Source organism: Brachyhypopomus gauderio, chromosome 13 (assembly GCF_052324685.1).
Source record: "Brachyhypopomus gauderio isolate BG-103 chromosome 13, BGAUD_0.2, whole genome shotgun sequence".
Classification (NCBI taxonomy): Eukaryota; Metazoa; Chordata; class Actinopteri; order Gymnotiformes; family Hypopomidae; genus Brachyhypopomus; species Brachyhypopomus gauderio.
This window is the reverse complement of record NC_135223.1, coordinates 9,261,291-9,283,579: the sequence shown is the minus strand read 5'-3', so window position 1 is coordinate 9,283,579 and position 22,289 is coordinate 9,261,291. Positions and strand designations below refer to the sequence as shown.

Below are 22,289 nucleotides of genomic sequence, written 5' to 3'. Positions count from 1 at the left end.
AAAGAAATTTTTTAATTTAATTTTGCAAAAATAATAACGAACAATAATGAAGACAATCATTTCAGACTCTGATTTATTGAAGATACACATTCTAAATATTGTTTATTATTTAACCCCTTCATACAGGTTGACAGGAGGGGTCCTTATTGTCAACTTAATCTCAGTACACCTGTCCTTTGTACTTCAGTGATGCAGAGCTCTCACAAGCTACTGTCAACCCCTTGTCCTTGAGGTGGAGTACCATCACAGCTGGGGAAAGGCCCGGGAGGTGGGCATTTTTCTTTATTGGCTCGCCAGTGCCACCACATCCTACCAGGTATTTTCTGAGGCATTTGATGTTCCCCAAACAACAGTGCATGATGCGCCCACTGCACTGCTGAAGGGATTATGGCCATTTTCAAAAGAGTGGTCCACTTTCCTTCTCCTGCTGAACTGGAGGACATCGGTGCAGGCTTCTGCCATCTTGCTGGATCACACGCTTTGACTGCGCCATATTTGGATAGCGCCACCTAAGGGCTTTAAAAAGGACTTATTTAATACAAAACTCACATTCTATTCAACTGCAGGCCATCTGTGACCACAGAGGCCTTTTCCTGAATATTTTCTCAGGCTTACCTGGTTGCTCCTTTATCTGCTCCTGAAGCTGCCATTGCAGCATTAAGATAGCATGGTGAGGAGTGGCCCCATTATCCTTTTACTGTGTTGAACTGGTGAGGACTGACCCCATTATCCTTTTACTGTTTTGAACTGGTGAGGAGTGGCCACATTATCCTTTTACTGTGTTGAACTGGTGAGGACTGACCCCATTATCTTTTTACTGTGTTGAACTGGTGAGGACTGACTCCATTATCCTTTTACTGTGTTGAACTGGTGAGGAGTGGCCACATTATCCTTTTACTGTGTTGAACTGGTGAGGACTGACCCCATTATCTTTTTACTGTGTTGAACTGGTGAGGACTGACTCCATTATCCTTTTACTGTGTTGAACTGGTGAGGAGTGGCCACATTATCCTTTTACTGTGTTGAACTGGTGAGGACTGACCCCATTATCCTTATACTGTGTTGAACTGGTGAGGACTTGCCCCATTATCCTTTTACTGTGTTGAACTGGTGAGGACTGGTCCCATTATCCTTTTACTGTGTTGAACTGGTGGCGACTGGCCCCATTATCCTTTTACTGTGTTGAACTGGTGAGGACTGGCCCCATTATCATTTTACTGTGTTGAACTGGTGAGGACTGGCCCCATTATCCTTTAACTGTGTTAGATCCCTTGTTCAATATGTTCTCTCCTCATGGAGAGACTCAGACTGATTCAAAGTAATACAGGGTTTTTTATTATTAGTCTTGAATAATCTTATCTGTGCTAACCCAAAACAATAATCCAAAATGAAATTAAAAATAATTATGCACATGTAAACACAGATGGATTTTTGCATCTCGTTTTTTTTTTGTTAGTGAGAAATTTGAGCATAATATAGGCAACTATTCTGTAAATATTTACATTTATCCAAAGTGAACACATATCTGTATGTGTTGCTAACTACATGATCAAAAGGCTACATAGAATATAGAATCAGTGGAAAACTTGTTTTTAAACACACTAACCCTAAAATATAAAAAGACATATACTGACAGTAATCTTCCCTTGTATTTTTGCTTTAGATTTTCCTATTTTCAACTTTAATTGGGTGCATTTTGCCATTTAGTTCGTAAATTCTTTACAACTCTGAAAAAAAAGATTAATTGCTTCTGTTTATTGCTTATGTAGTAGCATGTAGGAGGGGCAGTCATGGTCTGGAGGTATGGAGCTGGTCTTGTGACCGGAGGGTCGTGGATTCGATTCCAAGACCTGAGGCCATGACTGAGGTGCCCTTGAGCAAGGCACCTAACCCCAACTGTTCCCCGGGCGCTGGGCTAGGGCTACCCACCGCTCTGGACACGTGCACCATAGCCCCCTAATTAATCACTAATGTATGTGTGTGTGTGTGTGTGTGTGTGTGTGTGTCTGTGTTCTAACTGCACAGATGTGTAAAAAGCGGAGGACAAATTTCGATTACGGTGAAAAAAATCACAATTGACAAAATATGGCACATTTACATTTTTTTTTTTTTTTTAGTTTGCTTCAGTATTGGAAAAATACAAATCAGATGGCCTGTATTTGCAATCGATTCAGAACCTCAAATGCCTTTTGAGCAGTGTTGTGTCTCCCCTTAAACAAAGTTTCAAAAGCAACAATTAAGCTTCAGTAATTCATAGATAATAAAAAAAATAGATATAATTGAGCTATGCAAGGGTAGGTCTCTTCTGCTTGTTCTTCATCTCAAGAAGAACTGGAAAATTACCCTGTCAGTGCAAAACACTTGAATCTTTAACTCGACTGGATAAAGAAAACTATTCTAAAACAGAATAGTTTTAATTCACACAGTTAAATGCACAATTATAAAGATTTCACAGCCAAATGTATGTGTACCTTCTAAAGTGTGAGGGCAATGAGCCCTTTGCATTCCTCACCATATCACCTCTCACAGATGTGCATGAATATAAATAAAATTCACAGATGCCCCTAACATATTTAATTTAAAGGTTGTAATGACAAATAATTGGCAATTGCAATTACTACTGCAACCTTATGTGAGTTTTACAGAGCAGATCATATCTAAAGCTCTCTAAGCCAAAGTTAAAAGCAAACATTTCATGATTTCATGAATTTCTGCTGTTTTCTTGTGAAAGACTCCCAGTAATTAAGACATCCTATACTTGAGGCATCTTTATTGCTGTTTGTTTATTGTCCTTTCTTATTCTGGAGTATGCGGCATAGGACACTGGGCAACCACCTTAATGATGTTTAGTCTAACCTCTATATCACTCTATATCACCTCTATGCATTATCTTATGAGATTGTACGCATAGAATGACACATTTGTATCTGTGAGAATGAGAGAGCATGTTTTTCCTCAAACTTATAACAAGAATGGATATTAAAATCTTGGTGTAGGGAGAAAGCAACAATATGAGCTTAGTATAATTTGACTTGTCATCTTAACACAGACACAGACAGATGATGATAACATCACTAGAAATCAAACCTGACATTTGTATTTGGAAGCACCTCCTTTTTTATCTGAGTCATTTCTCAAGAGATTTGGAAGTGGGAAATAGCATGTGAGGTTTGGGAAAGGGAAGAGCCATTAATTTCCTGAACCTCACATGGAACAGAAAAAGCAATGTTTCCACCCCATATAAGATGTCTCCAGAAATGCTGTGACGATACAGCTCAGAACTGAAGAACAGGCATTAGGGCATGGTGTAATAGTTTGTTTTCATTGTTTCTATCAATAAAATTAGATACATTAATATCATGTCACAAAATTATACTTAAATGAATCAAGAAATCATTGCAGACCTTGTCACTGATCAATCAACACAAGGACACACTTATTAGTTGTGACCGTTGAGGTCATTCTTAGGATTGACTGACTAATCAACCCTTGTGGGAATCACTTTGTACATTGGATGCGTAAATTCCTCTTTGCATGTATTTTCTATTATTTTAGATTGGGATGCAGATAATTTTTTTCTTATGTGCACCGTAGTAGTAGTGAGCATCCTTTACCAAAACATGTTTTACACACACCCCTAGATGGCTCTCGTTAGTTTTCCGCTCCCTTTAAGCCCTCCCTCTGCGAGTCAGATCATTTCGGGTTGTATGTTGAAGTCATTGGGTTGTAGAAGATGTCCGCCGCGGGTGCTGGAGGTTGCGGACCTGGACCAGGACCCAGTACCGGTCCTGGATCCGGGGCCTCCAACCCACGAAAGTTTAGTGAGAAAATAGCCTTGCACACTCAACGTCAGGCTGAAGAGACGGCTGCCTTTCAGGAGGTTATGATGGACATTACCTCGACGAGGGTAGGTCTGGAGGGAAATGGGCAGCAACCAGGTCTCGTAGAAAAGGCCTGTCATTTTTCGAGCTGTAACAGTCAACTGAAGTAAAAAAAAAATATCTATAATACTTAATTCGTTATAAATGAACTGTATAGCTAGATAAGACGATACGTGCTCTCTGTGCAAGTAGAGAGAAACGTTTTATTGTGCTACCCCGGAGAAACTTGTTCTTCAAGTGAGAAATTGGCATGCTAACCAGGTGGCTAACTTTTGTAGCCAGCTAGCTAATAAGAATGTAGTATGACACGGCTAGTTAAAGTGGGTTAGCTGGCTAGCCGGGATAGCTAAGTAGTTAAAGATTTCTCCACCGTTGCTGGTTGACAGGTCAAAACAAGCTTCGTTGCGTTTGTCGTGGAGAACGAAAACGCGTTTATGACTAGTGAATAATGTGAACACAAACCCAAGGAAGTGTATAACTAAGTAGCCACTGCATATAAACATGTAAATAGTTAACTTTGCTAGCTGTATAATAATGCCTAGAAGCAGGAAGGTAATTTAGCGTTAGCAGTCTGACTGTTTACAGCCCTGGCCAACGTAGCTGGTTCAGCTAGCTGGCTGCTTCACTAACTTCACTCTACTCGGTGAAAGTGGTAGGGAGACGTAATTTTGTGGTGACTTTTAATTTTAGCATGTTCTATCTCTAACCAAAACCACATAGTTAGCTAGACTTAGTTGACTGTGTAACGTTAGCTAGATAAAAAAAACATTTACTCCATAAATCTACGGCTGTATTAGTACAATAACTAGCTAGGAGACTACCTAAGAAACACGTTTAAAATTGAAATTTAGTTCGCTAGTAGGCTAACTGGCCGTTCAGCTAAGTCGCTATCTAGCTAGTAAGCTGGCTCGCCAGCCGACCAGTTTCTCGCTCACCGCTTCATACACCGGAAAAGATCAGCAAATCTGACTATCCACACCAGTGTGGTGTGTTGGGGCGATCCGTGGACCTTTAGCCAACACTGCAGGTATAGGTGTGACTTGTTCGCGCTCGTCGGTAAACTCGCCAGCTCGCAAGCTGTCAAAACACGGCGTGTTAACCCCTCAGTTAACGTTACAGTCAGCCAGTCGACCTTCTTGTAAAGGAAGGGAGCATTAATGACCATAGCTTCATATAACTAGCTGTAAGTTACTCACTACCTGGCTACCTTTATGTGGAATCTACAGTGAACCATGTGGCACTGTTTGCATTTTGACATGTAATGATTACAAAAGTTATAATAGCTCGTGTGTGGTATATGGCATTGTGCTCCAAGTTATCGTGGTTTGCAGAGTAGGCTATGCATACTTTATTAGATTCAGGGAAATTATTCTGCGTAAACTTTCATTGAGAGGTCAAACATTAAAGACATTTGTGGGCTTTAAATTCATGTAGAGATCTTGAGTGTTATCCTTTGCTGAAGGTCTCTCCTGTTGTAATGATTAAGACCTACCAAGGAGAAGATGGTTATAGTATAACAGGTTTTTTTTAATGCATGATTTTTAACTGCTTTTTGGAGGCTGCTTATTTGCTTTAATTACTGTAATTATTATCTTGCTGCAGATGTGTAGTCTTGTATTTTTTGTTAATCCAAACAGCAGCATGCCTTTTACGATATTGTACTGGTAAATGGTTATTTAGTGCAGGGCAGTGGCTGCTTAGTGCATTTTGAATGTTCCAATGTTGAATAAATGCAAAATTTTAGAGCACAAAGAGAGTTCCAAGATGACACTCTAGATCCATCATTTTCAATAGTAAACTGTGTTCACATAGGTATGCTAACATCTCTGTAGCCTTTATCAAGTGGCTCACATCATTGTCGTTGTATTAATTAGAATGGTAAATCATTAGATATTGTTATGGTGCACACCTAGTAATGCGTGTTTGTCTTAAATAATAGGACAATAATGAAATGTTGGACAGAAAATAGGTTAAATATTCAGGATTATAAATGCTCACGGAAAAAATCAGACAATTTAAAAAAACGTGTTAAAGCAGTCAGTTGTAGATTACTGATTCAGTATTTATTTAGACTTTTTGGACAAAAACAACTTAACATGTCTTTAAAGCTGTAGTTTGCTATAACCTAAGATACATGTATATGCATTGATCCTATGTTCAAGTGTGATTTCCATTAGTGCTTAAACATTAAGATTTTCTCAAGCTGACTTAAGGAGCAAACTACATCTGGCAAGCTGACTGTAGCCTATTTCTTGTATATTTGTTCACTGTAAAACATGAAACCTGGAACTGCCACTGCTAATTTTCTGCCAGTTTTCCCACTGTGTCGCTACTAGCCAAATGCATCACCGGTAGCTTCTAGCCAGGACGTTTCCTATTGTTCTTTCTGCTTTTGACTCCGTATTCAGCAGCTCTAGTTTAGCACTTTACTGCCCGAGTAGGAGCATTCTTCTGTTCCTGCAATTATACCCAAGTCCAGTGCTTTTTTACAAGTTCTTGCCTTTATGAATAAACACTGATTAAGTTCTAGCAGTTGTCCAGCTTATAGCTGTACATATTGAAATGCTGTGATATTGTGAAATGGGTCTTGTATTACGTGGATTTATTGGCACTGACTGTTGTTGTTTTTATTTTCTTAAAAGGTACTTCATTTTTTTGTGACTTGAATTGGAAATGATTTCCCTGTCATTTGTCCTGGCAATATGTTGTTGTATCTGTTCATTTCCTTGCATGGGATGATGCTATTGTCAAAGACAATTTGTGTGAAAGCGGAGATGTATTCAGTGTAACAGGCAAGGTTTGAAGACATGGTTTGAGATGACTGCTGAAGATTTTATTCTCGTGAGTTTTTTATTCCAGTATATCAGGATCACTTGTTTGAGGATGTGGTTAATGGCATTGGTCTGAGGGTGTAGAATGGTTGAAACCATATTTTTTCCTGCCGCCAATAGTCATTACAAAGTGAATATTTAGAAAGACCGAAGTGATTTTGTTTTGTTTTACATTTGTTGGTGTTACCTATGTTAGCTGAGAGCTATTTTAGTGGCTGAACAGACCATTCAGGAAATTGTTTGTGTATCTTGTACATGTACAAATAATGTACTGAAATCACTCTAGTCAATCAATATGCACCGGTGAAACTGGTATACTGATAAATCTGATAAAAATTGTATCGGCTCCTTGATAAATATAAACTTTTTGTCAGTTTGCACTAGAGCAAATAATTCCAAAATGCTGTCACGTGTGGTCCCAGCTCCTAGTCTGCTGTAAGAAATATGGAAAATACCACTTGCCCTCAGAAAGAACTGCCACTTACAGAAGCAATTTTGTTAACTGTCTCAGTGATTGCTGTGATGTTGCTGTTTTCAGGAGCTAATGCATCATGGCCATTGAAGGACTGCACTGAAATTGTCATACCGATGTACAGAACTGATTGGATGCCACTGCCTCATTGAGCTGTATTGACCAGACCTGTCTCCTGTGGCCTTACAGGGACAGCACTATGTTTTATTCTCATTTCATTTGATTAGTAAACATTGCAGTGTCACATTGGCGCCAGCGCGTAACAGTATTGTCGCTGTCACTTATATTTGCGATTTAAGGCTTTGAAAGCTGTGGAATGTGAATTGCTGTTGGTCTGGCTGTGTAGAAACAAAAGCTTGTTTGTAATGTTTGGAGTGGGTTAGAGGATTGAGGCGGAGATGCGACACTAGTACAATAACGCCCATTACAGCCTACAGGAGATGACAGCAGGAACAGTAGGAATACTGCAATCTGGAACGTTTAAAAGAAACTGGGTGACAGTGCTCCGTATTGGTGTCATTTTTCTAATCATTTTTAGTCTTCTCATGTTCTGCCTGATAAACAAAGGAGGTATTGTTTCTAGAAATCTACCACTCACACCTGCTCCTGCAAGTCAGTCCCTTTTAGTGTCTGAATGTTTCACGCATTCACACGTAAAGGACTCACTAAAACCCTCACACACGTAAAGGACTCACTAAAACCCTCATCATGATATAATCATAACATTGCAGAAAAGCTTTGCTCAAAGCGTGGAAGGAAAGGAAGTCAATGTTCTTACATCTGAATCCGATGCAGATTTGCAGTGAAATAGCAGAAGGGCACTGAGCAAACCAAACAATGACCAGCGCAGCCTCTTATAGTAGAGTGTGTGGAGTGGAGTGGGGGTGTCCTTTGTGATGGAGTGTTTGTTGATTGGAGTCCAGGTATTGGAGGTATATGGTTATGGTTATGTAATGTTTTCTTCTGTTCCTCTTCAGATCCAGGCTCAGAAGCTGCGGCTGGCTAGAACGCAGGGCATGTACTATGGCGGCTCTCTTCCAAATGTCAATCAGATCGGCAGGAACAACCCTGACCTTCAGGTATGTCACTGTGTGCATCTTGCATCAAATTATGAAGCCTGCCCCAGAAGATTTTTTTTTTTTTTTTAGCAAGCTGCTGCTGCCGTTAAATGAAAAAAATGTTAATCTCCTATATGGGATGTGAACTTTTAATGGATTATAAATAAGTAATAAAAAAAAACACACAAAAAAAACAAGGCAATATAAATGTTTAGTAAACCTGAGTAAATGGTTATAGAAAGACCACAGCCACAAGAACTTTTTGTATGTTCAGTTTCTCTTAAGGGTCAAGCCACAACAGAGCATGATGGCAAACTATAAGAGCATGTGAGATTGTTACTTAACATGCCTTAAATTGGCATGATTCTTTTAAAATAGTTGTTTTCATTACCTGTTTTTTTTTTGTTTTGTGTTGGAAAATTAGGCAGGCATCACTTACTGTACTGACAACTAGGTCTTTTCAGAACAGCACTTATTTTGTATGCTTTGGAAGCCATGATTCAGGGAACACACTGATGTCCCTGGTGTTTTCACAGAGATTGTCTAGTATGGTGTTAGTGTTACTTGATGAGTGTTCATTTCAGGCCTTAGTTTTTTGGTCTAGACCGAACCTGTTCCAGCTAATCCAATCTTCAGGGCCTCCTCTGTGTTATTACATTATGATTGGAACTCTCTAGAAGTGTGGTTGTCACCTCGATCACTGGACATTAACAGTGGGGGCAGTTATTGGCAAGCACAATGCGCTCTAACTTGTCTCCTTGGAAATGCGTAGCAGTGTTGGAGGTGCACCCTGTAGAATTACATCATCTGACCGCTCAAGCTCCGTCTGTATAAGCCTCAGTGCATGTGGTGGCAACGTTTTGGTTGATGTTTTTTTGTGCATTTGTTCCCTTGAGGTGAGTTTAGTACTTATTTATGGGGTGTGTGTCTGTTCGTTCCCTCAGGGCCCATTACACTCTAATCTGGACTCTAGTCGCTCCACGCGGCACCACGGGCTGGTGGAGAGAGTCCACAGAGACAGACGCTTCATCTCACCCAGCCGGCCGTACAGGAGACAAGTATCCTCACATCCAGTATTTCTGCACGTGCTCAGAGAGAACAAGGTGGAATCTACAGGGTCCTTTTTACGGGCTCCATGAGATACCTCAGAATTAGAGAATTTAATGTGAGCTCAGTTTTGAAAACTGCATATTCAGCCAAGAAGATTGATTTCTCTCCTGCTATTACTAGACAAAACGTTTACCCTAGATTTGATTGTTGTGTATCATATTTATATGCTATATTTGTGCTTGTATGAGAGAGGCTTGCTTTGCCATAGGCTCTGCAGTTGTGTCTTTAACCTTTGACCTCAGATGGACAGCTCTCATTGCAGCTCTGCTTATCTATCCCCACCGTCTGACCCCAGCTGGAGAAGGTAATGTCTACCGAGGAGGTGTGCGGGAGGTCTGGAGGAGGTCTGGAGGAGGGTCTCAGAACGGCGCATGCCTCTCGTCTACTGTCCGCTTAGCCATCTCGTTGAGTGTGTAATCCCGGTCTGTGTACGTGAAGACTGATCTGTTTGGCTTGTTGCGCACTAAGGCCGGCACTGACAGGACTAACTCACGACGCTGCTTCAGTCTGCTCTCTTCCACGCCTGTGTTCTCAGTCCGCTCTCTTCCACGCCTGTGTTCTCAGTCCGCTCTCTTCCACGCCTGTGTTCTCAGTCCGCTCTCTTCCACGCCTGTGTTCTCAGTCCGCTCTCTTCCACGCCTGTGTTCTCAGCTCTCTTCCACGCCTGTGTTCTCAGCTCTCTTCCACGCCTGTGTTCTCAGCTCTCTTCCACGCCTGTGTTCTCAGCTCTCTTCCACGCCTGTGTTCTCAGCTCTCTTCCACGCCTGTGTTCTCAGCTCTCTTCCACGCCTGTGTTCTCAGCTCTCTTCCACGCCTGTGTTCTCAGCTCTCTTCCACGCCTGTGTTCTCAGCTCTCTTCCACGCCTGTGTTCTCAGCTCTCTTCCACGCCTGTGTTCTCAGCTCTCTTCCACGCCTGTGTTCTCAGCTCTCTCTCTTCCACGCCTGTGTTCTCAGCTCTCTCTCTTCCACGCCTGTGTTCTCAGCTCTCTCTCTTCCACGCCTGTGTTCTCAGCTCTCTCTCTTCCACGCCTGTGTTCTCAGCTCTCTCTCTTCCACGCCTGTGTTCTCAGCTCTCTTCCACGCCTGTGTTCTCGGCTCTCTTCCACGCCTGTGTTCTCGGCTCTCTTCCACGCCTGTGTTCTCGGCTCTCTTCCACGCCTGTGTTCTCGGCTCTCTTCCACGCCTGTGTTCTCGGCTCTCTTCCACGCCTGTGTTCTCGGCTCTCTCTCTTCCACGCCTGTGTTCTCGGCTCTCTCTCTTCCACGCCTGTGTTCTCAGCTCTCTTCCACACCTGTGTTCTCAGTCAGCTCTCCAGGCCCTTCAGGCAGATTTTTCTTCTTGTTCACTTTTTTTTTCCTTTGATCATGACAACTTTCCTAGGCTTTTTTTTTTGGCAGACTTGCGGTATCGTCTTGTTTCTTTTCGTTCTGTTCCATCTTCCTCTTCTGACTCTACTAAGTAGAATGGACTCGCACTCAGTGAGTGGGATACTGACTCAAAAAATGAATCACAGCTAAATCAAGTTAATGCATAATTAGCTGGTTACTGATGCTGTTCTTGGAGCCACAGCCGTTTCAGCTGTTCGTGAAGAGATGCAGTGTATTTTTTAGGAAGTCTTGGCTCCAGTACCAACGTTCCTGCAGTAAGCTGCAGACATGTTTCGTTGTGTCGGCAGAGACGTCGCACTCTGGACAACTATAAATCCACCACCCCCACCACCCATAGACCAGTGATGTAATCACACAGACATGCTGGAGAAATATTTGAGTGACCCTGAATATTCTGCTGCAAATTCTTTGGCAATCAGATCTCTTCCTCGCGCCCTTGGCCACAAGGCTGATTCCTGGTCAGTTTGCCGTCAGTGTCCCTCTTTCTGATTCTCTCTTCTGATTCGCTGCTTTTGGTCCTTTCTCGAGCCTGCTCCGTTTTTTTCCCCTCTTGGTTCTGGAAATAATGGGCGTTTTTCTGTCAATCACGAAGGAACTGGTCCGGTAATTTCTCCATGGACAAGAACACGTTGTTTCGTCTTCCCACCACAGCACTCAACAGGTGAATTCACCTCTCTGGCACTCTCGTCCGTCCTTCTTTTTATCTGTCTATCTCGCTTTAGTTCTGTCCTTCACCTTCCTTCTTTCTTGATCAGTTTTTTGACTTGCTTTCTTTTTCTTTTTCTCCTCTCGTTTTCCCTTTCCTCCCTGCATTTGTTCTGCCGTTTCTTTTTCAGAACTTGTGTGCTGAGGCGAGTTAAGGTCACTGAGAGTAATGTGATTGTGTGGTAGGCCAGTGTTTACAAGCAGCTGGCAGCTGTTTGTAGTGAATGTTTGCAGTTAATCTCGTACTGCACCTTGGGGAAAGCCAGATCTGTACATCTACAAGAAACGTAGGTTTTACTTGAATGTTTTAGTCGATGTCTTATTAATGTAAAGATGTGCGTTCGTTTCTGCGGTGGCGTGTACCAGAATGCGTTCAGTCGCGTCATGATGTCAGTACTGCTTACCTCGCTGTCTTTTCTCAGTTCTCTTCTCCTAACGGACCGGTTCCCCTCAAGAAATGACATGTTGTCTTAACCCCCCTCCCCTGTGTTTCTCTTTTCTCTTCTCCCCCTCTCTTTGTCTCTCTGCTCGTCTCTCACGACACCCTTCCTCTCATCATCTGTTCCCTGCTTTATGTAGGACAAACTCCGACTCTGCCCTCCACACCAGTGTGATGAATCCTCCCCCATCAGATCCGTTTAGCGGTGGACACACCCTAAACCCCCAGGGGCGACGTAGTGGTAGGTATCACATTCACCCCATGGGTAAATACTCCACAGGTTATTTTCATCCAAGAGGATAAGCCACATTGTAGTTTTTACAGGACAGTCCTGGTCCTGCTGATCTTACATGGTTTCCCTTTCTTCTCTTTGTGCTTTAGGTTTGACTGAAGGTGAGGAACGGAGAAGTAAGTCACTGAGCACTTTGCAACCCATAAATCTTAATTTATAGTACAAGTAGAAGGAAAAAAATTGAGATACTGACTCTTATTTCTTGGACTATCTAGTGTTCCCATACCCAGTCCCACCCATAGAGGAAAATGTGTTGGATGAAGGCAAGCTCCTGAAACCATGGGACACCAAGAAGGTAGTCTGGGCCATCTTTATTTTCTTCGTCTTCAAAAGATTGTGTGCTCAGTGGCATTGTCACATAATTTTTTCTGTGTTGTTCCAGTTAAAAAAGTTGTTGCTTGTGGTTTTTTTCTTGTAAACTCTAGTTACCTCTTCTGTCCTCTCGACCAAAGTCTTGTGAAGTCCCTGGAATCACGTAAATATAAAAAATATTTCAACCTCTTTCTTTAGACTAATTATTTTTGTTTTTTTGTTTGATCATTCAGTCAAAGGCCTAACATTTTTCAAGTAGTTTGACAAGCTTGTCTGTCATAATGTCACACCCTCTTTATCTTTCACGTTATGATGCTTCACTGCTTATCTATCTCTCTTATAGCACAGACGAGTGCTTAAACGCTGTATGTCTCCCCATCTCTCTCTCTCTCTCTCTCTCTCTCTCTCTCTCTCTCTCTCTCTCTCTCATATCAGTATATTCCCCTCGCCAGACCAGCAGTCCAGTACTCCTCATGTGCCGTCCGCGTTGAACACGGGGGGTTCGCTGCCGGATCTGTCCAGCCTGCACTTCCCCTCCCCGCTGCCCACCCCACTGGACCCAGACGAGCCGGGCTACCCGTCCCTCAGCGGGGGCAACAGCACGGGCAACCTGGCCTCCACTCTCACTCAGCTCGGCATCAACACCAGCACCGCCTTCCACTCGCCAGGTGGGGCTCACGGTGCACATGCGCGCTTGGGGGGGCTAAACGCAGAAAAGGTTCCTAGTCAGCACTAGATGTTTCGAAGTTGATAGTGAAACAAGGAAATATCGAGCAGTTATAGTGGCGTGTTTCCCCAGCGGACTGTTTGTCTGACATAGATAGACGGTGCGAGGGAGGGACTGTATGTATATATATGTGTGTGTGTGTGTGTGTGTGTGTGTGTGTGTGTGTGTGTGTATATATATATATGTGTGTGTGTGTGTGTATATATATATATAAGTGTGTGTGTGTGTATATATATATATAAGTGTGTGTGTGTGTATATATATATATATATGTGTGTGTGTGTATATATGTGTGTGTGTGTGTGTGTGTGTGTGTGTGTGTGTGTGTGTGTGTGTGTGTAGAAGTGACTCTTGCTCACCACACAGGATGCGGCCTCCTCTCTTCTTTCTTGCCTCCTCTGTCTTTTTCAAGGCGCTGTGGTTCTCACCCAGTCACATTCTGGGGATTCCCTTTAACATTTAACATCTCTTTGGTTTGTTTGTTTTTTTTCTCATAGGTTTATTATAGTTTTAAGTCTTTTTAGCCTTTTTTTCCCCTACCATGTTCATAAATTTGTGAATGTTGTCATGATTTATTTGAAAATGATTAAAGTTTACTCACTGTGTACCAGTTCTGCATAAGTGAATATTATTTTCAAAAGTGATTTTTCTCACATTATCTTGATCTGTTCTCTTTCACGTCTATAGGTCTCTTGGCCTCTCTACAGGGCACGCTCAGTAATCCTTCCCTACAGTCCTCCCTTAGCAACCCCAACATCCAATCATCTTTGAGCAGCCATTCCTTCCCCAACTCCCTAAGCTCCACCTCTCTGCAGTCATCACTTAGCAACCCCTCCATCCTGTCCTCCCTTAGCTCCTCCCCTTCTTTGCAGTCCTCCTTCAGCAACCAGTCCCTGCCCTCCTCCCTTAGTAACTCCTCCCTGAGTGGCCAGTCCCTCCAGTCGGCCCCTAGCGCGGTGGGCGGCCCAGGCCCCTGCTTGAGTTCCTTCCCCCCGCTCTTACCTGGCCAGGTGCAGCAGCCGCTGAGCAGCTCCCCCAGGAAACGAACTCAGCTGTCGCCGCTCAACCTGCCCATGGGTCCAGAGTCCCGCCGGCATCATCCTAAACAGTTCTCGCCCATCTCCTCCCCCACGCTGTCCGCCATCACACAGGTAAACAACCCACCCGCGCTGCCGTCTGACGCCAAGGTGCAGCGTTACGCCACCCGTGTTTTTGCTCGCGAGTCGTACAAGTCGTACAAGCTTGCTTTACGTTTCTTTTCATCAGATGAAAGAATTCGACGAATTCGTTTGAAATCCACGAACGTTTTTTTTTCTTTTTTTCTTCCCATTGTCCAGGGTGTTCCGTTGGACACCAGTAAGCTAACGATGGACCAACGGTTACCGCCATACCCGTACGGCCAGTCCCAGCAGGTCCAGAGTACCGACGCGCAGAAAGGCTGCCCCTCGCCACACTCGGGCCCTCCGACACCCCAGCAGCACCCCCACCAGCAGCACGTCTCCCAGCCTCAGCAGCACCACCAGCACCGCCCGCCGGGCCACCTGCCCTCGCCCGCCATGCAGCTGCACATGCACAACATGCAGAACCTGCGTAAGACCCAGAGCTTTCAGCAGCAGCAGCAGCAGCAGCGGAGGCAGCAGGCCCAGCAGGAGGGGATGGCGGGGGAGGCCCTGGTGCAGGATCCGGCCCCACAGCCGCGGGCCGACAGCCAGGCAGGCGAGCAGCAGCAGCAGCCCATGCAGCAGGAGCATCTCCCTCAGCTTCAGCACATCAGCCAGAGTCTCAGCGGTGACATGGGCCTGTACAACGTGAGTGGCCTCCCTCCCCCCGACACTCCAGAGGCCAGGGTGAAAAGACCTGGTGGGCTGTTGTGTGTTTCTTTGAAATTAAGATGCTTATTTTTGATGATTGTGCCCAGGCTAGTGTAATGCTAGGGATGTTGGATCAGATAAAAGATCGGGTCTTTGTGAAAACACATTGAACTCGACACTTTAATACTCTGGAGGACATAGATCTATGGCATTAGCATGACTGGTTCTGAGTCCAGCTGTTGAGGTCGCCCTTGAATTAGCAGTGTCTCTCCCCATGTGAGTTTTCATTGCTCTCTGCGGGGATGCAAATGTTCCACTTCCATGCAGAGAAGTCTGGTTCATGCTCGAGCTCTTATTATGCAGGACATCGTAGCCTGTCTTTAGAACCACACATCTCTAAGAAGGATATGGCTCTATTAGATGAACGTGAAACATGGCTATGTCTTTACACTCCACTAGTGCGCTAAGCTGAAGTTCGGCTGTGTTTGAAAAGCAGAACACTGTGAGTGTCACCACTTGACCTCTAACCTGGGGCTGTTGAAAACTCAGCTGTAGCTCTGTGGATTAAGGTGATCTTTCAGCCGAGTAGATGATACCACGGCCTCTTCTGTTTCCTCGCCTGTGTCTCTGTGGAATGAATTTGAGAGGAGCACAGAGGAAGAATAACGTAGAACATGAATACTCCACCTTTGTGCGTAGGGGATCTATTTAAAGCTCCTAGCCAGGCGCTGCTCTCTGGCCCTTTGTTCAGAAGGTCTGTAATGCCGTGATCTCTTGTACTACACAGCCTTTGTCTCGCTACCGATTCTAAAGAAATGCCTCGGGGTAACAGACATTAATACTTCTTTGTTTATAACTCTGATGGTGTTTTTACGCGGTGCATTCCTCAGGCGGAGAAACGTGTCCGGGATACCACTCTGCACACTCATACTGATTAACTGTTTGAGGTGCACTGAGTTCTGTAATGTACAGCATGACTGGTCTCGTATAGATTTAAACTGAATTCTTGGGGAGTGGCTGAAGCTAAAGGCATTAGCCGAAATGGCAAATGATTACGCAACTCAAGCCAAGCACTGATTTCCTTACAGTGCACAAAACTTCGGGTAGTTTCAGAAAATGTTATAAGCTTTAATGGTGTGATGTGCGTGCTGAATCCTTTTTCTCCGTGCTGTGGCAGGACTCTTTGTTACTGAACTCTCTGCTGGATGATCCATACCTGGGTTTGCAACTTACTGGCAGGCAAAACCAAACCCTTTCTCAGCAGGTCAGACACATGTATATTCTTCAAGCAGCTTGATGGTGTATTGAAGTATTTGTTGGTGATGGTTACTTTTTTGCAACTGTGGTAATATATATATATATATATATATATATATATATATATATATATATATATATATATCTACAGATATATTTGAATAATGTTTTTAATAACGATGTTATATTTCCAGACGTTCTGCTCTGTTGGTTCTCGTATATTCAGTTTCTGCCTCTCCCATCTGTCTTTTCATACTGCAGTTCAACATTGACTCTCAGGGTGAGGGTTTGTCCTTTAACCACAGTCTGGGCACTGGTACCCACAATAAGGCTCAGGAAAGCTCTTACCCCAGCCACCAGGGGGTGCTGGACCTGCTAGAATCTACAGAGCAGCAGTTCCTGAACCCCAATCAGAATCAGAGCTATGGCAGTGGGCGCCACACTGTACCCAACATCATTCTGACAGGTGAGTGTGATTGGTTTACTGGTTACCATAATATAGAGTCTACCGTCAGTGTTGAAAGGACTGGCTCACCATTTTGTAACGTACACTACTGCATGTGGTTAATACACACACACACACACACACACACACCAGTCTACAGGTTTATTCCTGGGGTCCCAGTTTGGGGGTCACAGCCCATATTGCTTCTATCATCTTGGTGCTTCCACATCTTTTCCACACACATTTCCACATCTTTTTTCTCAGCCCTGTTTGTGTTCTTTGTTCCGGATATTTCTGTCTCTTGGCACTGCGACACCCATCACAGTCACCCTCTTCTGCTCTTTGTCCGCTCAGCCATTATCATTTTGTCAAAATGGAGGTCCCGCAGGATTTGGGCTCACTCACAGACCTCAGAAGTCCCAACCTGTATTCAGCACAGTTGTTTCACTATACTGTTGCAGCTACTTGGTGAGGACAGTCCATGCCTGCTAGCACCTTGCAGTGCACTATTGTGTGCTGGATTGTTTCTGGCACATCTTTGCGCTGGCTGCATCTAGGGTCCTACGTGGTGTAGAAGATCCCAGTGTCTATTGATCCTGTGTTCAGACCTTGTTCCTGTGCTGCCATGATTAGTGCGTCTGTGCCATCTTTCAGTCCAGCCTTTTCCAGACATTGGTAGCATCAGCTACTTGTGTGATTTGCTGATGGTACATACAACGCAGGGATTTAACCTTCCGTTATGGTTCCTCTCCCTCATTTTCATTCCTGGGTCTCTACTGTCTAAGGTTCTTTCTAAACACTTCATCACTTGGGATCATTTTCCTGAGCCTTGGACGTTGTATCATCCTAGACAGTGGCTATGGTACTCACTCATGCTCAACCCCATTGCAAGGACTTTCCTTGAAGAAGAAAACACACACACATTATATGATTTCCAGAAGGTCCCCAAATAGTAGCACTAATGCTGATTGAGTTTGTTATGCATGAAGCCGAAAGGGTTGATGAGTCTTAGGAAAACTTTATCAGTCGTTTGCTGTCTTTTCTGTTGGCATTTCTTAACCTGCACAAACTTAATGAGGAGATTGTTATTGAACAGCAGTTCTGGTTCTGGGGATACTTGTGGCGCATTTCCACTAGGGCCTGCTTGGCGCGGTACGGTTCGATACGGGTTGATTCGCAACGGAACGGTACGGTCGAGTTGTGTTTCCATTACAATGGTGGACCAACACAATGTGGGTGGAGTCGTTGTTGGCGCGCGGGTTGTAGTGTCGTGACATCATTTGTATGCGACCACAACACCGGTCGATGCCCCTTAACACATAGCATTATTGAATCTTATTTATCTTCATTATTGTATGTGGTTGCTCTAATTATTGATAATAATTAGGTATTACTAAAACAGGCTGAACACACCCTGCATAAAAAGCATCAGTCATACAATCAAATGAAATCAAACTTTATTATGAAATAATATATATACGTATAGCTTTATATATATAGCTTTATATACGTATAGCAAATATATACGTATAGCTTTATATGAAATAAATATTTATAGTACTACAAGCAACATTTTGTGTGCTTTTACTGGCGTCTGTCTCGCATGGTGTTCACAAGTTCGCCAAGCACCCCGAGGAAAGCCCGGTTGAAGGAAACATTTTCCGCCAAGTCCGCTCGCCTCGTCAGTGGAAGGGGAATCTTGAACGTAAAAAATAACAAATATTAAACACAAGCATTCCCCTGAAAGCAACAACGATATAGCGTAACTGCACAAACTGTGTAGCACGTCATCGCTGCTCATGCTTTGTTTATGGCTACAGCTAACTAGCAACTCGCAAGGCTAAGAGCTAGCTATTGTACAGTAGTGACTGTGGTGGTAACATTAACTACAAACACAGATCTAAATTCCTGCGTTTACAATAGATGCGTTCATATTACGTTCATATTACATCTTTTACGAGCCTAGTAAAACTGAAATCACAATACACTCACCATTCTCCGTGGCCTCCAGCACCAACATTGCCGTGTCTGTCCAGCTCTTTCTCTTCCGTTACTGGCTGGCCGGTGACCGTATATGACATCCATTTGCTAGAACCATTTCCAGTCTTTGCGGTTTGCTCCGCTGCGTCCGTTATGGTCCTTCACCGCCCGGTAATCGCGTTAAGCTTTTTTAGCTTGGACCGACCGGCACTGCTGAACGGACCGCTGGTAGCCATGAGTGGCCGTTAGCGCGGAAACCTCGCTAAAAAACCTTTACATTTCTAGTGGCCCCGTCCAGTTCGCCCTGGATTTTTTGATCGCTGATTATTAACAGAAAGGTTTGTACCTCGGCGTTTGACCAGGGAACAGACTTCGCTCCTTGGGTTTTAAAAATGGCTGAGGAGTCCATAGCATAGCGGAGGAGTCGCTCTCCTGACGCAACCTGTGACGACACTCCCTGGCCAATCAGTGTCATGCTGTTCCTCCACGTCACAGAACTGTACCGCTTCGGAACGGTTAGAACCTCGAGCGAGTCGGTACGAAAAAAGTACCCAAAGGGGCCGGCTCACAGGGAACTGGTACTAATGGAAACACTCACAAACCGTCGCGAATCGAACCGTACCGCGCCAAGCAGGCCCTAGTGGAAATGCGCCATTGGAGTCTTGCAAGGCTTGCAAAATATTATTTGCAGGTTTATTCAGCATTTCTGATTGTAGCATTTCATTAAAAATACGCAAAATTTTAGGCTTTAACATGTATGCAGTATAGACACAGTTGTGTGTGTTTATCATAGACATATGATATACATACACACAAACTTTATTAATTTGTTAATTCATTGATATGCATTGTGTAGGAGATTCTCCTCCTGGTCTGTCAAAGGAGATCACCAATGCTTTGTCTGGGGTGCCAGGCTTCGAGGTGGACCCCTTCTCTTCAGATGACCCGCTCAGGATGGACCCGCTGGCCCTGGACGGCCTCGGCATGCTTACCGACGGAGAGCTGATGCTGGCCGACCCTGCCGTGGAGGATTCGTTCCGCTCGGACCGCCTCAAGTGAACAAGACGGGGGAAGGAGGGGCGGAGGTGGGAGGGAGAAGGAGGTGGGAGGGAGAAGGAGGTGGTAGGGAGAAGCATTGTCCTTCCCCATAATTGAGACGTCTTCAAGGCATTCCAGCGCAATTTCCCCTCCAGCATCTTCAGGCTTGAAACTGTTGAATAGATTTCCTGAGTGGGACCAAATAAGTTTGTAAAAGTGTTTTGGGGTTTTTTTAATTTTATTTTAATTTTATTATTTTTTATTTTTTTTGCTATCTGCGCCAGGCACTTAATGAGATTCTCTTGTGATGCAAAAGTAAATGTAGGCATTAGCTTGTCTAAGTCCTAACTGCATGTTAACAGAATGCACTTCAGGTTACGTGACTCGCACACGGGCAGCAAGCATGCGATACTGGCTCGCTGGACAGGAGTCTCATTCCACTTGAAAAGACCACTTTAAAATCTGTGAAAGGAGACATTCGTTTCATATCCTCTGTTCCCCAGCTAAGGACTCTGGGAAAACGGGCCAAATTCTATTGTGGTCACAGAAGACGAATCGCCAAATACAAATATGACCAAGTCGACCATGTCACTGTACGCCCCAGAAGGCTTCGACTACACCTGCATCTGCAGCATGAGTGTTATTTTCAAGCTGAAACATGGTTGCTCACAGAGATGCTCCATGTTCATGGCCCCACCACTGACCTAAATTGCCCTTGTAGTTTTATATCAAGTCTGTTCTAAAGTATGAAAAGTAAAAAAGTGACTTAATTTACACACTCAGCACCAAAGTAAAAAAAAACACTGTTTTTGCCTAAAGACAAGCTTTGAAAATTTGAAATTAGATTTATCTGAAAATTTGGACCAAAATCTCTGTCCCCAAAAAGACCAACACCCCCCCCCCCCCCCTTCCTCGGTTTTGTTTATGCTCCAGGTGAAAGTAAACCTGCTCTGTGGATGTGACATGACGGTTGCCTGTACAGTGGCGGTGTGTTGTAGTGCTACTCTCGCTTGTGTCAGAAGCTGGTTCACTGGAGCTCTGTTCATCTCTAGTGCCCCCCCCCACTACCACCCTGAACTGAAAGCCGCAGTCCTGCTAACATAGCATAGCCTATGCCGTTGTATGAACTGAACTATCGGGAAGGTGATTTGCACACAAACGGTGGCACACGGATGCATCTGTGTCCTAATGGCTCTCCGTTGTGTGGTTTGCTGGTCACTGGTGGAACGTGTGTGGAGCTGGAGACTGCGGTCAGATCTTCAGTCACTGTGATATGCACCTCGTACTGCTCCCTCTGCCTTTGCACACGCCCCCCCTGAACATACTGAAAGGACTACGTATTTTCTGTAACAAATAGTGTGTACTATGAAGTTTTATTTTTTAACAGAGTTTGAGTCTAGATGTACATGTATATAAATGTATTCGTATAATAATATAAGTCTATAAATTAAGGAAGAGAAGCCTATTTCTGATAGAGTGCACCAAAGCAGCATCATCATTCAGCAGGTCGAGTTTCGTTTGTCTGTCTGCCTTCTGTCAGTGTTTGCTTTATCTCTGAGCTTTTTATTAGTTTGAGGTTTTTTTTTAACTATCTTTGATCATTTTAGAAAACATGTACAGTTGCAGTGTTTAATGTCCCTTCATGGGTGTTTGCTTGTTAAAAGCCCTCAAGTTGTTAGTTACATGTTTCCCTGTGAAATCGAAGCATATGTGTGACTCAAATGGCAGGAAAGCCTTTTCTTCGACTGTACAGATATGAAAAACAGTTGTACCGTATTTCTGTAGGAAGATGAAAGTAGTTCACACACACACACACACACTTTAAGCTTGCTCTGTACAGTGAAAGTGATCTCTAATGTCAACTCTAGATCTGTTACCTTTTGGGGGGATACAAATATGCAGGCCATTGAGCATAGTCTAAGTGACCGCTGAGTTAGGATCTAGTGTTCTCTGTACGGTTTCCACTATATCACCTGCTTATCTGGCTGTCTCAGTGCACACATGCATCTCAGAGTTTTGTAAAGACAAGATCAAAAAACGCAAGCAGATAAAAATGTTCAGGAAGACAGAAAATATGAAAATGAATGCAATGGTTAAAACTGTGAAGACCCATAAAAAAGTAAACCTGATGGATTGATAAAAACTAAAGCCTTGAGCTGTACAAGGTGCCTGATGTCTAAACAAAATGTTGGGTGTGTAGAGGCAAGATGGTACATTTTCTGAGGCATCATTTGCAGCACAATTTGTTCAAGTATATTCAGAAATTTATAAAAGTGCAAGAGTATTTTGAGTTTCAAGTGACTTCTTTTGCACAAAATTGTTTTGATTGTCATGTAATCTGCAATTAGTAATTCATTTTTAAGTGCATTGTATAATTTTACTGGGGCCACACGGACCAGGAATTCACTGGGCAAACCTCCAGCATATACTTTGCATCTAGAAAAGGGATCTGTATTTGTTCTAATCTGATAGAAGTAAGCCAATCTTTTCGAAGCACTGTGAATGTTTTGTGCAGAAAGAATTGCTTTACAGCAGCAATGGA

The 22,289-nt window shown here is 43.6% G+C and overlaps 1 protein-coding gene across 4 annotated transcripts; it reads left to right on the top strand.

Moving 5' to 3' along the window:
• The first annotated feature begins 3,700 nt into the window (after window positions 1-3,700).
• Window positions 3,701-20,551, top strand: LOC143473622 (CREB-regulated transcription coactivator 2). 4 transcript variants are annotated; one of them, XM_076970688.1, is made up of 15 exons: window positions 3,701-3,907; window positions 8,162-8,263; window positions 9,187-9,300; window positions 9,595-9,656; window positions 11,334-11,402; window positions 12,026-12,126; window positions 12,267-12,293; window positions 12,393-12,472; window positions 12,603-12,652; window positions 12,925-13,157; window positions 13,904-14,367; window positions 14,554-15,024; window positions 16,205-16,291; window positions 16,546-16,750; window positions 19,623-20,551. In XM_076970688.1, the coding sequence occupies exons 1-15, from the start codon at window positions 3,734-3,736 to the stop codon at window positions 19,766-19,768; spliced, it is 2,385 nt and encodes a 794-aa protein (XP_076826803.1). In that variant the 5' UTR covers window positions 3,701-3,733; the 3' UTR covers window positions 19,769-20,551. The 4 variants fall into 4 exon arrangements, with proteins under 4 accessions (XP_076826803.1, XP_076826802.1, XP_076826804.1 ...); XM_076970687.1 differs by having other exon boundaries at window positions 19,566-20,551; XM_076970689.1 differs by lacking the exon at window positions 11,334-11,402 and having other exon boundaries at window positions 19,566-20,551.
• The last annotated feature ends 1,738 nt before the right edge of the window (window positions 20,552-22,289 follow it).

Excerpts from the sequence above, each read along its gene's own strand:
- LOC143473622 (XM_076970687.1), top strand. The coding sequence starts at position 3,734 with ATGTCCGCCGCGGGTGCTGGAGGTTGCGGACCTGGACCAGGACCCAGT. Across the intron at positions 12,294-12,392 it reads TGAAGGTGAGGAACGGAGAA|TGTTCCCATACCCAGTCCCA; the intron begins GTAAGTCACTGA and ends TGGACTATCTAG. Across the intron at positions 16,292-16,545 it reads ACCAAACCCTTTCTCAGCAG|TTCAACATTGACTCTCAGGG; the intron begins GTCAGACACATG and ends TTCATACTGCAG.